At 42.0% G+C, this 14,248-nt stretch overlaps 1 protein-coding gene across 1 annotated transcript in view; it reads left to right on the forward strand.

Annotated features, from left to right (window-relative positions):
- Nucleotides 1–14,248, forward strand: part of NXN (nucleoredoxin) — a 230,416-nt gene that overhangs the window by 183,739 nt on the left and 32,429 nt on the right. The window contains exon 7 of the mRNA XM_089668446.1: nucleotides 2,043–2,167. Coding sequence (XP_089524572.1) covers nucleotides 2,043–2,167 — 125 coding nt within the window. The remainder of the gene's footprint in view (nucleotides 1–2,042; nucleotides 2,168–14,248) is intronic.

Below are 14,248 nucleotides of genomic sequence, written 5' to 3' on the forward strand. Positions count from 1 at the left end.
GTTGTGCATATAGTCCCTCACTTTGACCTCCTGTTTAACCTTGGGATCTCAGCTTGGTGCTCTCTATATTTCAAAGACCTCCCTTTGAAACAATTAGGTATTCCATTGGAAGATCTCACTTGTAAGGTTTCCTATTTGGTAGTCATTACATAAGTTAGGCATGTTTTCAGCTTTTTATTGTAAAGAACTCTCTTGTTTTGTACAAGGAGAAAGTGTTTTTGACACCAAAACCATCCTTCCTACCCAGGGTGGTCTCCTCTTTTCACCTCTGTGAAGACACTGTTCTTTCTTCCCTCTGACCTGCCCTAAAAACATGACAAGGAAATTTTTCTACATTACCTGGATGCGGTCAGGGATATCAGAGTCTACCTTAAAGTACCTTTTTATCCTACCTATGTGCATACCTGGAAGGCATATTGCTTTTAGCTCCGCCATTTTCAGGTGGATCAGGCAACTTTCTCCAGTGCCTACACCTTTAGGGATAGAGTTCCTCCTTTCCTATTGGAGTCAATTCCACCAGGGCTGTTGGTGTATCTTTGCACTTTTCAGCATCATGATCGCTTCCCAGATTTGAAAAGGCGCCACTTGGTCCTTTGTTCACATGCTCTCAAAGTTCTACAAGGTGGATGTTCAGGCCTTGGCCGATGCGAGCTTTAGTTTCAAGGTGCTTGAATTTGTTAGGGTTCTTAACCCTTTTTTTTCCCTTGTGGGCCTGTTGGCAGTTCTGTTGTTATGTTAAGCATGTTCCATGGATGTCTATGAACACAAGTCCTGCAGTATAGATAAAATATCCTGCAATTAGGATAAGAGGAAATTTGAATTGCCTGTTAATTCCTTATATTGGAGTACAGGACACAGACCCATCCCCTTTGTGTCTTGATTACTCCTTATTGCTTGCTTAAAAAAAACTGATACGCATAATAATGTTAAGGACTGTAATGTTATTGTAAAGAAAACAGCATCTTTTGGCACAAGACTTCCTGATTTGCTTTTACTTGTTTAATTACGAGTAGGGATTGAACAGAGACAACCATGAACTTACATTCCAATTGATATCCCATTTCATGAACGTTTATGTGAACTGACAAGCAGTGCATCACTAGTGCATGGAGCTTTCAGATTGGAAGTGAATACAGAGCTCAGTAGGTCTCAGTGACAGAGCATGTCAATGACACGTAGACAGCTGTATTGCAAAATTGCTTTTGGTATGCTGCAGGCATCCTCAAACTCTGAAACTGTCCCTGAACAAAGCTTACTGTCAAAGATTCTGTATGACATTAATCTGATTTTGGAGGTTAAACCATAGTAAACATCTCACACTGCCAGTGTCCCAGCAGAGCGCTTTGTAAAGGCGGCTTCCTCCTCTGTTGTTTGTTATCCATAATGACACTAGTTTCTAGAGTAACAGGGCAAGGGGGTGTTATAATGTGCTGCCTTTGTTATGGGCAGGTTATTAATTCATGGGAAGCAGCGGGTGTTTAGCCTGGGAAGGGAAATGTTTCACTTGTTTCCTGTTTCCCTGCTGATTGTGAGATCTAGCACTAGAAAGTACTATTGAATGTTATACTAAAGTTTCCATTTTCATATGAGGTCAGTTTTCCAGTTTGTCTCTTTGTCAAAATCACTACAATGTAATACCATAATGCACATTTTTACAAACTTTGTTCATAGTGTATTCAAAGGGATATATAAGGGTTCATTAACACTTATGCTTGTGCATTAATACACAAGCTGTAATGTGAACACACAGATGTGAATGGACCATTATGCAACTTAATTATTGCTTGGATTCTTGCATTTTCTGATTTTGAGTTTTACATTGAATATCTGAAAAATATGCAACACGTGGTTACTCATTGCATTTTAATGCCCATTTCATTATCAAATATAAATTCAGTTCACAAATAAACATTTGTAAAAACTACAGTATATTTAAAATTATATATATGCATTGCTAGATTCATTTTTGTATGTCTGCCTGGAGTTCTGCTTTATAAAAAGTTACTTGCACAGATCTTTTGACTGCCTTGTCATTCTTTTAGACTCTGAGGATGAAGGTGAGTCAGAAGCAGCTAAAGAACTTGTTCGACCCATAGCCGAGAAAATTATAGCACAGTATAAAGCCAAAGATGAGGAAGCACCACTACTGTTTTTTGTAGCCGGAGAGGTGAGTGGGGAGAAAAATAAATGTATTCACAGTCAAAGTATATTGTTGGTGTTTGTTAAATGTTCTGTTTATATAATATAAGAAATTCTAGATTATTTTATTCTTAAAGGTGCATTGCAGTCAAATTTAAACCTGACAGCATATGGGATTATATTGTATGTGCATTTAACAGTTTGTGCATGTTATATACCAATAGATACTCCTTGTGTTGACATCCAAAAGCCCCAAGATATATGTCAGGCACAACCACTTTAGATGTAAAGTTAGCAGACTCAGATCTGTTACTCAAGTAGCATTTTAAAATATTACCCTTCACTGACAGCTACATAAACGGTTATGTAGTAAGGGGAAGTGCAAAGTAGCTAAGTCTGCACAGATAGTAATTAGAAAACTCATACAAATGAGCGCAGAGAGGCCACTCCAGGTGGAAACATGTGAACAGTTAATCATGAGCTCACCACTGCTGCCTTGTTAATCATATGCATGATGAAGAGAACTGGAAAAAAAGGCGCTGTGGAAAATGCTCTCAGACAAGCACCTTAGTGGAGGTGCATCTTTATTGGGTGAGATAAAGTAGCAAGTATAATAAAATTAACCAGCCTGAAGTGGACAGTGTGATTCCAATGGACGGCCCGTCCGCTCTGAGGGGAGCTGAGATCAAAGAATGCTCCTGTCGGCTTCAAATCACGTGGTGTCAGCGTACCAGCGTCCTGGGTGGTGTCACCATGGCAAACGAAGGCAGTGTCCGGCGTTGGCTTCAGCTGGGAGCATATGTGGGGTTACCAAGACGACATGTTTCGCGCAGTTGCGCTTTGTCAAGTCTCTGGTAACCATGGCCGGCGGCCATTATATAGAAGACCATTAAAGGGAAGGCTGGCTGAGTGTAATTAGCAGGGGATGGGGTGTCAATCAGAGCGGAAGGCTCACGCTGGGCTCACGCTGGTACGCTGACACCACGTGATTTGAAGCCGACAGGAGCATTCTTTGATCTCAGCTCCCCTCAGAGCGGACGGGCCGTCCATTGGAATCACACTGTCCACTTCAGGCTGGTTAATTTTATTATACTTGCTACTTTATCTCACCCAATAAAGATGCACCTCCACTAAGGTGCTTGTCTGAGAGCATTTTCCACAGCACAGATAGTAATTAGCCATCTCCAAAAGGGGAGAGGGCTATGACATGCGAAGAGGAAGGGGTCTGTGCTAGGCAATTGACTCTTCCTAAACAAGTCAGATTTTTTAGCAAGTTTAAATGCACATTGCAAATGTACACACATGGTTTATGGAAAGGAAAACACTGAATGTAAGTATTTTCCTATGTTTTTGCCTGCATTTTTTTAGATTGGTGACAGGTTCTCCTTAATTTCTTCATTCTGACTTTGCTGAAATGCATCAGTCCACCACAGTACTGTTAGTACTAAAGAAAGATGCTCACAGCTACCTGTCAGATTCAGTCGTGCCTTGGAAATTCAAATGCAGTTGATAGTGCAGAAAACAGAATGATGATACAGGTTCTGGAAATGAAACTACTAGTGCCTCAGTGAGGTACTCTGTGGATTCTTGATAGCTTTTTTTTTCGTGCAAAAAAGTTAGCAGATTCTTATTGACTAAATGAGAACATAAATTGTCAAAATCACCCAAAATCATACATTTGATTGTCAAATTTGTAATTTTGGTATGATGTTGATTTCAGAATTTTAAAAATCCCTAAACGTCTTGGGTATACCATGACATTTTTTGTAGTGCTTTTTTTGTTTTTTTTTCTATGCTATGAGTGATATTAATGCAGTATTAAACCTAAAAGCAAATATTTATTATATTGCAGTTTACCAAATCTTAGATAAGATGGCTTCATTAGTGTTCTTTTTTAGTCTTTCCTTCTTTTATTTTCATTTGGTGATCCAGCCAGTAAGTCTGTTGTTTTTTTAAAAGAACAAGCTCTCTTGCAAATGTAGTGGTTAGGGGGATGAGATAAATTATTCACCGCTGACTGGTTCTTACAATGATCAGCTTTTATTTATGTAAAACTTTTATTCCAAAATAAAATAAATTGGTTTGCTGTAACTGCTTGTGTAACTGCAGTGTTGTAGTGGAGGCATTCTAATACAGAAAGTGTATTACTGGTCAGATCACCATGTAAAAACAGAGGGAAAATTGCCTAAGAAAAGAAAAGTAATGCATTCATTACATCCAATGATTGCAATCTATTACAATTTTAGTTTTGGTTTTACCGCTTTAATGTAATCAGACGAGTGCACTAAAATACTTCCACTGTGGAGAGAATAGATAAGGGTACCTATAGACATAAATTGGTCACTTTATACACTTTATAAAGTCAAATATGGCAAGTTCAGGTGACAAGCTCAAGTCTGACAATATCTCAGACCCTTCTGGGCATCAATTTGTAGGCAGACTAGTTGATTTGGCTAGTGTGAATATTTTTCAGTTGCTTTTCTTCCCTAGCAGATAGCTGGTTCTTGCACCATCTGCAGCCTTTCCTTCTACTTCTCCTCCATTGACCCAAATTTGTTGGTTCAGTATTGTGGAGCTAAAAAAATGTGTTCTGCAGCTGTTGTTGAACTGTGTGCTCTAGACTCTTCAGACTGTAATCAGTCTATAAATGCAGTAAAGCATGCTTGTTATGCTCACTGTGGAACCTAAGGGGTTAATCCTCCGCATTGTGTAAAATGGCTGTTTGATCCTGTCTTCTCTGATCCTCCCCTTCTAGGAGTCACTCTGCACATGCTTAATTTAGTGTGTATTGCTAGAGTTTTTTCTTTGGGAGGGTGCATGTGATCAGCACAGGGCCAAGCAGCGTTGTCCAGACAGAGGATCAAGGGTCATGTAGCCTCATAGGACAGTCAGAGCAGAATGAAATATCCTCCAAGTTTTAACCACTTCTCAGCTGGATAGTCAGTCTAGAAGTCACAAGACTGCTGTTTACTGCTGATGAGAAAAGGTATTTAGTAGTTTATATTTACTAAAATAATTGCATTTCCATGTTGTGTGTTTTGTAGGAGACCAGATATAGTGAATACAGGTTTCTTGTTTTAGTAACACTTTAAGAGTGGCCTTCTAGGTCTGATTGTGGTTAGATATGCATGAGCAATTCTACAGGCACCAAGCATTCCCTGATATTGTACTGCTATTACAGTATTCCTTTATAGTGGGCTCACTTTGGTGTTGATTTACTAAAGGCAAATATACTGTGCACTTTGCAAGTGCAGGTGCTCCAGAGCTTAATAAATGAGGTAAAACTTCACTTTGCAAAGAATACCCAATCACATGCGAGGAAAATTAAAATAACAGCATTTTTGCAAGTTCACAGTCTATTTGCCTTTAGTAAATCAACCTCTTTGTGTCTGCCCAGAGCCCTTTTCTGTCTTAAACCTTCCCTGTCATATAAAAACATATTTTGAGGTGTGTTTAGCAAACATAAACTTTCTGTACATTTTTTTTTTTTGGTCCATGTCATAATTTATTATGTGTACATTTGAATGCCTTACCTTGGGCCCGTTGTGAATAGCCAGGGATAGATCATGTGCCAAGTGTATGCTTGCCAATTATCTTTTGGTTTTCAGTGTCCACATGTGTAAAAGACTGGTGTTGGAACATAATATTCCTCTTTAGTTTCCTAAAAATATATATGTTATTTGCTAGTGTATATTTCTGAATATAAAAAATATGGAACTGCAAAAAAGCTTAAATCAGAAATGAAAGCTAGAGTGCAAAATAATGGTGTCACCCTTTTGATAATGCAGTGGGATTGGGTGTGTAAATCACAGGACTAGCAGAACAAAATTACAAATAATTTGGCATTTACAACCATCCATGAGCCTTCATGTATTTTAACTGTTTGGCCCTTTGTCTAGAGTGCAACTTTACTTTGAAATAACTCTTTGTACAAAGGTAAAAACATCTGGGTCATTGTTGATTTGTAAGAACTCTCAGTGTTTCATAGTTAGGGTTACTAACAAAGCAAGTACCACCCGCTCTCTAGCTCCCTTGTCACCTTCTCCCATGCTTGCCTCCAGGACTTATCCAGAGCCCTTCCATCCTCTGGAACTTCCTTCCCCAATGTATCCAACTATCTCCTACTCTGTCAAAATAGACAATCCCTAAAAACCTATATCTTTAGAGAGGCCTATCCTGCCCCCACTTAGCAACTGTACATGTATTTTCTCAGCCCATCCCCCACAGTTATTACCTTTTTGTATCAGTTGACCCTCCCTCTTAGATCGTAAGCTATAATGAGCAGGGCCCTCTGATTCCTCCTGTATTAATTTGTATTTTAATTGTACTGTCTGCCCTTATGCTGTAAAGCACTGCGTAAACTGTTGGTGCTATATAAATCCTGTATAATAATATTAATACCAAGAGGTATTTAAAAATAAAAATGCTTAAGTGATGAGGGCATTTTATTAGGCTTCATGTCTCCTGTGTACTAATCCTGTGATCAATCACTTGTGCTCTGGGAAGAGATACATTTGGTTTAAACAATTTAAAATTCTGGGTGTGGAGAGGAAATTGAAAGCTGAATAATACAGGGTGCAGGGATTCAGACCTGAATCTGGTATCATCTTATTGGGGGAGCTGACAGACCACAGGGGATTCCTCATTTTTCCTGTGACTTAAAACACTATAAAATAGGCTAGAAATGAAACACAGTCAGGTCCATAAATATTGGGACATCGACACAATTCTAACATTTTTGGCTCTATACACCACCACAATGGATTTAAAATGAAACAAACAAGATGTGCTTTAACTGCAGACTGTCAACTTTAATTTGAGGGTATTTACATCCAAATCAGGTGAACGGTGTAGGAATTACAACAGTTTGCATATGTGCCTCCCACTTGTTAAGGGACCAAAAGTAATGGGACAATTGGCTTCTCAGCTGTTCCATGGCCAGGTCTGTGTTATTCCCTCATTATCCCAATTACAATGAGCAGATAAAAGGTCCAGAGTTCATTTCAAGTGTGCTATTTGCATTTGTAATCTGTTGCTGTCAACTCTCAAGATGAGATCCAAAGAGCTGTCACTGTCAGTGAAGCAAGCCATCATTAGGCTGAAAAAACAAAACAAACCCATCAGAGAGATAGCAAAAACATTAGGCGTGGCCAAAACAACTGTTTGGAACATTCTTAAAAAGAAGGAACGCACCAGTGAGCTTTTTACACAAGCTTCTTCAATGCTCACAATTGGGTTATTCAGATGAATGAACATGGCAAAAAAAGCTGCTGAGACATCCTCCATATAACCGCTCCAACTCCCAGACAGTGTCCTTATATGACGGACCTCTTCTGTCCACTGAGAGAAACTCACCTGCTTTATGGAAGACTTTCCTTCTACTGTGATTCTTCTATGAAGGTAGAACTGCTGCATATAGTGGTGTGTTTTGTTTTGCTGCCCTAGACAACACAATAATCACAGTGATCGGGTGCATCCCCCACCCCCCCCAGATAAAAATATTTTAAAAAAGAGGGAGTGAGAGAGAGATGACCCAGGTTGCAGAACAGGAGCGGCATGTCCATCCTTCCACCTACTGCTTGAACACAAGGCTGCCACACATCTTACCTTTCAGAAGTACTGACATCCCAGACTTTTGTACTGTTATGAAGTGGACTATTTAATCACTTTCAGGTGCAGGCGGAGTATTGTCCTACACCACATTTCCTAACAACTAAGTCACTGCCTCTTCTTTATCAATCCGCCGTGCAGGCTGGGGCTTTATTTTAATTGTCTGGAAATGTAGTGCAGGACATTACTCACCCGAAAGTGATTGAAAAGTCCACTTGGCTGGGGAAAGGTTTTTTTTTTTTTTTTTTTGCAACATAGTGCCCAGGGTCCCCTCTTTGCCTCCATCCCCCCACTGCTAATTTTGCCAGCCAGTACTAAAGGACCTGGAGGGGAGCAAGAGCCACTTTGAACCGCACAGCATCTGAAGCAGCCAGGGGGGGCTTTTGGATTGGTTGACTTCTTGGCAGAGCCCTAGGAAACTGCCCCAGGCTCTGCTGCATTAAAGAAGTGGGGCTTGCTCCCTAATGTTTTCAGCACTGGATCCTGCTGTGGGCACTCCCCTTGGTGGGCTGTACAATGCATGAAGTGCAGGTTGTTCTACTGGTCCAGAGCCACAGTCTGCCTGGCACAGTGCCCAGTTACTGAACACCCCTTTGGGAGTATTTCATTCATGGAGGGTGTAGTATATTGTAATATTATCTCACAGAAGTGAGTACACCCCTCACATTTTTGTAAATATTTTATTATATCTTTTCATGTGACAACACTGAAGAAATGACACTTTTCTACAATGTAAAATAGTGAGTGTACAGCTTGTATAATAGTGTAAATTTGCTGTCCCCTCAAAATAACTCAACAAAGAGCCATTAATGTCTAAACCGCTATCAACAAAAGTGAGTACACCCCTAAGTGAAAATGTCCAAATTGGGCCCAAAGTGTCAATATTTTTTGTGGCCACCATTATTTTCCAGTATTGCCTTAACCCTCTTGGGCATGGAGTTCACCAGAGCTTCACAGGTTGCCACTGGAGTTCTCTTCCACTCCTCAATGAGGACATCAGGGAGCTAGTGGATGTTAGAGACCTTGCGCTCCTCCACCTTCCATTTGAGGATGCGCCACAAATGCTCCATAGAGTTTAGGTCTGGAGACATGCTTGGCCAGTCCATCACCTTTACCCTCAGCTTCTTTAGCAAGGCAGTGGTCGTCTTGGAGGTGTGTTTGGGGTCGTTATCTTGTTGGAATACTGCGCTGTAGTCCAGTTTCCGAAGGGAGGGGATCATGCTCTGCTTCAGTATGTCACAGTACATGTTGGCATTCATGGTTCCCTCAATGAACTGTAGCTGCCCAGTGCCGGCAGCACTCATGCAGCTCCCGGACCATGACACTCCCACCACCATGCTTAACTGTAGGCAAGACACACTTGTCTTTGTACTCCTCACCTGGTTGCCACCACACATGCTTGACACCACCTGAACCAAATCAGTTTATCTTGGTCTCATCAGACCACAGGACATGGTTCCAGTAATCTATGTCCTTAGTCTGCTTGTCTTCAGCAAACTGTTTGCGGGCTTTCTTGTGCATCATCTTTAGAAGAGGCTTCCTTCTGGGACGACAGCCATGCAGACCAATTTGATGCAGTGTGCGCCGTATGGTCTGAGCACTGGCAGGCTGACCCCCCACCCCTTCAACCTCTGCAGCAATGCTGGCAACTCTCATATGTCTATTTCCCAAAGACAACCTCTGGATATGACGCTGAGCACGTGCACTCAACCTCTTTGGTCAACCATTGCGAGGCCTGTTCTGAGTGGAACCTGTCCTGTTAAACTGCTGTATGGTCTTGGCCACTATGCTGCAGCTCAGTTTCAGGGTCTTGGCAATCTTCTTATAGGCTCGGCCATCTTTATGTAGAGCAACAATTCTTTTTTTTTTTTCAGATCCTCGGAGAGGAGGGCGCCTGTGGTTGCATTGTTACATTTCTCTATTTTCTTCAGTGGCACTTCACTGTGCCTGTGCGGCCAAGTACTATGGCACATACATGTCCAGTGGCATGTAATGTATCTGTGTTTTTGAGGCAGCTTCTGCAGACCAGACCTATACACATCTCCTGCTCATTTGGGCACAGTGATTAGTGGTGGCACTTCATATGCCTGGATTTCGACAAGTACATGTACCAAGACACCCCCTTCCACTCACCTCTGCCGAGGATCATGAGTACCTGTTGGGGAAGATGTAACAGACTTGGCCCCTTTCACAAGTGAAAGGGGCCTGATGGGCTGAGTAGCCCAGACTCAGCCTTTAGGTGTTGGGGTGTTAGTACATTGGCCTTGGTACCCTATTCTCTGATGGCTGTCTCCATTCTGACTCCCTGCCTTCTTCAGGTAACTCAGCCATCCACGCCAACCTCCTCCTTTCTTTCTAGGTAGGAATTTTCTGTCACAATATCAAGAGTTCTTGGGCAGGATTTCTGGCCTAGACTATGGACAGTAGGGGGTCACAACCATGCCCTTCCAACCTCTCCTTCAAATTCAGTCGATGAGGTGTTTGAGGAGGAGGCGGATATTTCAAGAAAGGATCCCTCACTCTCATGGGGCATTGGATCACCAGTACACCCCTAGTACAGAAATTTTTCCCAAACTGATCTTCTTGTAGATGCTGTGCACTCTTGCTTAGTGGGCCCAGATTTGGGTCTGGTCTCACCTTAAAAAGATATTCTCTCATCCTAATCATTTCACCCAACAGTATCCCTTTGAAGAATGCTTTCTGGACAAATGTCCTGTTACCTGTGGTGGAACCTGTCATTTCCTGCCTTAAGACCTCTGTGGAGGCTAATCATGTGTTTAAAGACCTGGTAGATAAGAGGTTAAAGACAGTCTTTAAACCCCTCTGAACCTTTATGGGTTCAGGGTTTTGTTCCCAAGGGAATTTTGCACTCTGTCTCTGCCCCACTTAATGCTCTAAAACATGCTTCCTTTTACATCATGATGGGCAGGTCTCTTAAATGCTGTGTAGCAGTGTATGTCACAGGGAATTATCTCCCAGTTCTTACAGCAGAATGATTTTAAGGGTTCTACTTTAACCATTTTATGGTTCCAAAGGCCATTGACTAAGTCTGTCACATTTTGGGTCTAAAAATTCTCAACTTAGTTCTACAGGTGCAAATATTTTGCATAGAAAATGCCAAGTCGGTCATTGCCTCCCTTTTTTTGGCTTCCATAGACATCCATTTGGGCTGTCTACAGCCCCTCAAGTTTTCAAAAAGGTGCTTACCTCCAGTGTTCACATTTTGTGTGAATCCTTAATCTGAGGATGTCATTGCTGGACTTTTCCTACAGACATAGCCCTGGCCAGGACAATTTCTGTCTCTTCAGTCTTAAGGAAACCCTTGGTTCATGCCTGCATGAGGGTCTTTTGTCTCATGGTTGCCTTCTTCAAAGCTGTGCCATACACCCTATCACACTCCAGATCATTGCAACGCAACTTTCTGGCAGTATAGGTAAACAGACTGTCATTGGAACTTCCCATGCACCTAAGTCCTATGGCCAGACTCTCCCGTGGTGGATTTATAACCCAGCATTGGAATTAGGGAAGCCCTTTCCTCCTCAGTCATGAAAGATTCTCACAACGCATGCCAGACTGCCAGGCTGGGGTGCAGTCCTGGGCATCTTCTCAGTGCTGGGAATGTGGTCATCTGAGGAAGCTTGAGTTCCCATCAACATTCTGGAACTCAGTGAAATTCAGTTGTCTGTATCAATGGACTCCTCATCTGCAAGGGCACGCGACATTCAGACAGACAATGTCTCAGTCATGACTTACATCAGTCATCAAAGGAACCTGGAGCCATACTGCTCTAAAAGACCCTCTCTTGGTCAGAACTTGTGTTCTGGTCCTGTCTGCTGTTCTCATCTCAGGCATGAAAATTTGGCACAAACTTTATCAGTTGCCAGCGTCTAGATTCAGGAAAATAGGCCCTCCATCAGACTGTGTTTTTAGCCCTTTGCCATTGGTGGAGGACACCGGATATAGATCTTCTGGCATACAGAACAAACTGGACAGGTCTGTTGCCAGGTCCAGGGACCTTTGTTTCATAGCAGATATGCTGACTCTGTGGGATCAGTGCAACCTGATCCATACCTTTCCCCCCCTCCAGAATCTACCTCACCTACTTTGCAGGATTGAGAGGGAGAGCATTCAGTGATTTTCATCTCACAGAATTGACACAGGCAGAAGTGGTACTCAGATATTCTCAGACTCCTAGCAAATGATTCATGGGCTCTTCTGGACTGTTTGCAGCTCATGATTCAGTGTTCCATCCTGCTTCTCAATTGCTGGCTTTGATGGAATGGCTGTTGATGCTACTGGACAAGGGCCTCTTGGATTCTGTCATCCATACCCTTTTAAAGACTAGGAAATCCGCTTCTCATAAAGTCTACCATTGCACTTAGAAATGTTATTTTGTATTTGGTGTGAGACCAGAACTTTCATCCTAGAAGGTACTTTGTAAGTCTTGCTCTGTCTTTGCTCCAGCATGGTCTGGACCCAATATGGGCTTGAGTACTATCAAGGGACAAATCTCAGCCTTGGCTGTTCTTTTTCAGCAACTTCTGGCTTTTTTTCAGTGCATAGCCCTCTCCTCTTGTCTGGTCTCCTGGGTCTCTTGGGGACTTAAAGCTGAACCTATTATAGATATGTCTATGTCAGACCTTTCTCTCAAGGTGGCTTTTTTGTTGGAATCACATCTGCAAAGAGTCTTTGAATGAGCAGCTTTATTCTGTAAGGAACTGTTCTTAGTGTTGTATAAGGGCACATCATTTTGAGGCCCAAGGCATCCCTTCCACTTTAAGGAGGATATTGGTCTCCTTTTTTGTAAGGACATTTCCTGCACTGTCTGAAAGTTGTGCAGGCAAGTGTTTACCTCTCTGCTATTTGTTTCCTTTCAGAAATCTGATTCCTTTTGTTCTTCCTGAGGGCTTATACAAAGGTCTGCCTGCATCCATTGCTAGGTGGATTATACAGGTTATTGCTAAAGCCTAATGTCTGAAGTATAGGGTCCCCCCTTCCCTGTCGGGGCACATTCTACCAGATCTGTTATTGCGTCATGGGCTTTTCAGCACCAGACATCTCTCATATTTGCAAGATTGCAACTTGGCCTTCAGCTCACACGTTTAGGTTCTCACAGCTGGATGTTCAGGCTTTTTTTTTGCCAGTGTCCATTTACCTGAAGGAAGCTGCATATAACCTAGTTATCAGGATTAAAAAAGACTGTGTCATGTACTCTACTTCAGGTATTGGATGTTATTAGTAAGTCAAAATCCAATTTTACAACATTTTGGCAGATATTTGTCTTTGATAACCAGTTGTCCATTCACTGTGGAGAAAAGGTAAAGAAGCTTCACCATATGTGTTTCGTAGCCATCTACTGGCTGAATGAGAAACCACAGGTCTCAGTAGTCTCCCTGAACAAGTAGCTGTCTCATTGCCTAAAATCCTTCTGTTCATTTGTCTACATTCTTAATGTTGCTTGATTTTTTCCTAGATATGACAGAATTTACCTTCTTCAGAGATTATTGATTAAAGAAACTTTTCACAAAATCTGCCTGCATAGAAGCATTGCATTTGTTGCATAAAGCTAATCAAGAGTGCAGTTATATGCAAATAAACATTCTTGTTCTAGGGTGAATGCATTCTTTAGCTGTGTAGAGATATTGGACAACTCTAATAATGCCTTTATTACTACTGTCACTTTCTGAACTGGACCACAGAGAAGCTTATTATGGGAGCCAGGAGTAGAACACTAGGCACAAAAAACAGAAACACAGCCTAGAGGCGACTCCTAGCCTCCAGGAGACCTAAGCTACCTGCTGGGAATTTTAAGCAGGGTATACACGCTTAAGATCTCCACATCAGCTCAAACAATGTGTATGCAAAAATGTCTCCTGCTGCACTGTTATATTCTGACAAGGTCTGCAAGTTATGATTAATTGCTGGTTTGCCAGCAGGACAGTTCAATAGCAGCTGATTGTTTAAACAGACACTGTTACACACGTACCAAAAGCTGGCCAGTTTTTGCTGAATTGGCTGATATTCAGTACGTGTATACCCAGCTTTAGTCCCCTTTTGTTGCAGGGAAATGTTTTTTTTTTCCCTTCAAGGCTTCTAGACTTTCTATCAACAGCTGAGCTGGGTGACAGGCTAGATATTATATATCCAATAGTCACTCCAGTTCAGCCCACAAGTGCATGAAGGCATTTAGCTATGTGCTGGGTTAGCTACGATGGTTTTTCCTGGAAGATGAGCAGTCTGTGAGTGTTCCTCACATGGAGCGCATGTGACTGACCAGCTCCAGGCTGGTCTGTCAGTGACCCCTCAGGAAGACAGTGCCCTAGCTTTGCCTGAGGGGCGTCCTGTCACAGGCAGGTAACCCTTTTTTCTTCAGGATGAGGTTAGCAGGAAAATTGGATTTCCTGACTACTTATCACATTTTCAGAGGCCCTAAACTGCCAGGACAGTATAAACCCCCTCAAATGCAAATGGCCCCTTTTTGGAAAGTAAACACCCCAAG

This window comes from Staurois parvus, unplaced genomic scaffold, assembly GCF_062004578.1.
Source record: "Staurois parvus isolate SC_StPar_1 unplaced genomic scaffold, SC_StPar_1.0 ptg000058l, whole genome shotgun sequence".
NCBI classification, from domain to species: Eukaryota; Metazoa; Chordata; class Amphibia; order Anura; family Ranidae; genus Staurois; species Staurois parvus.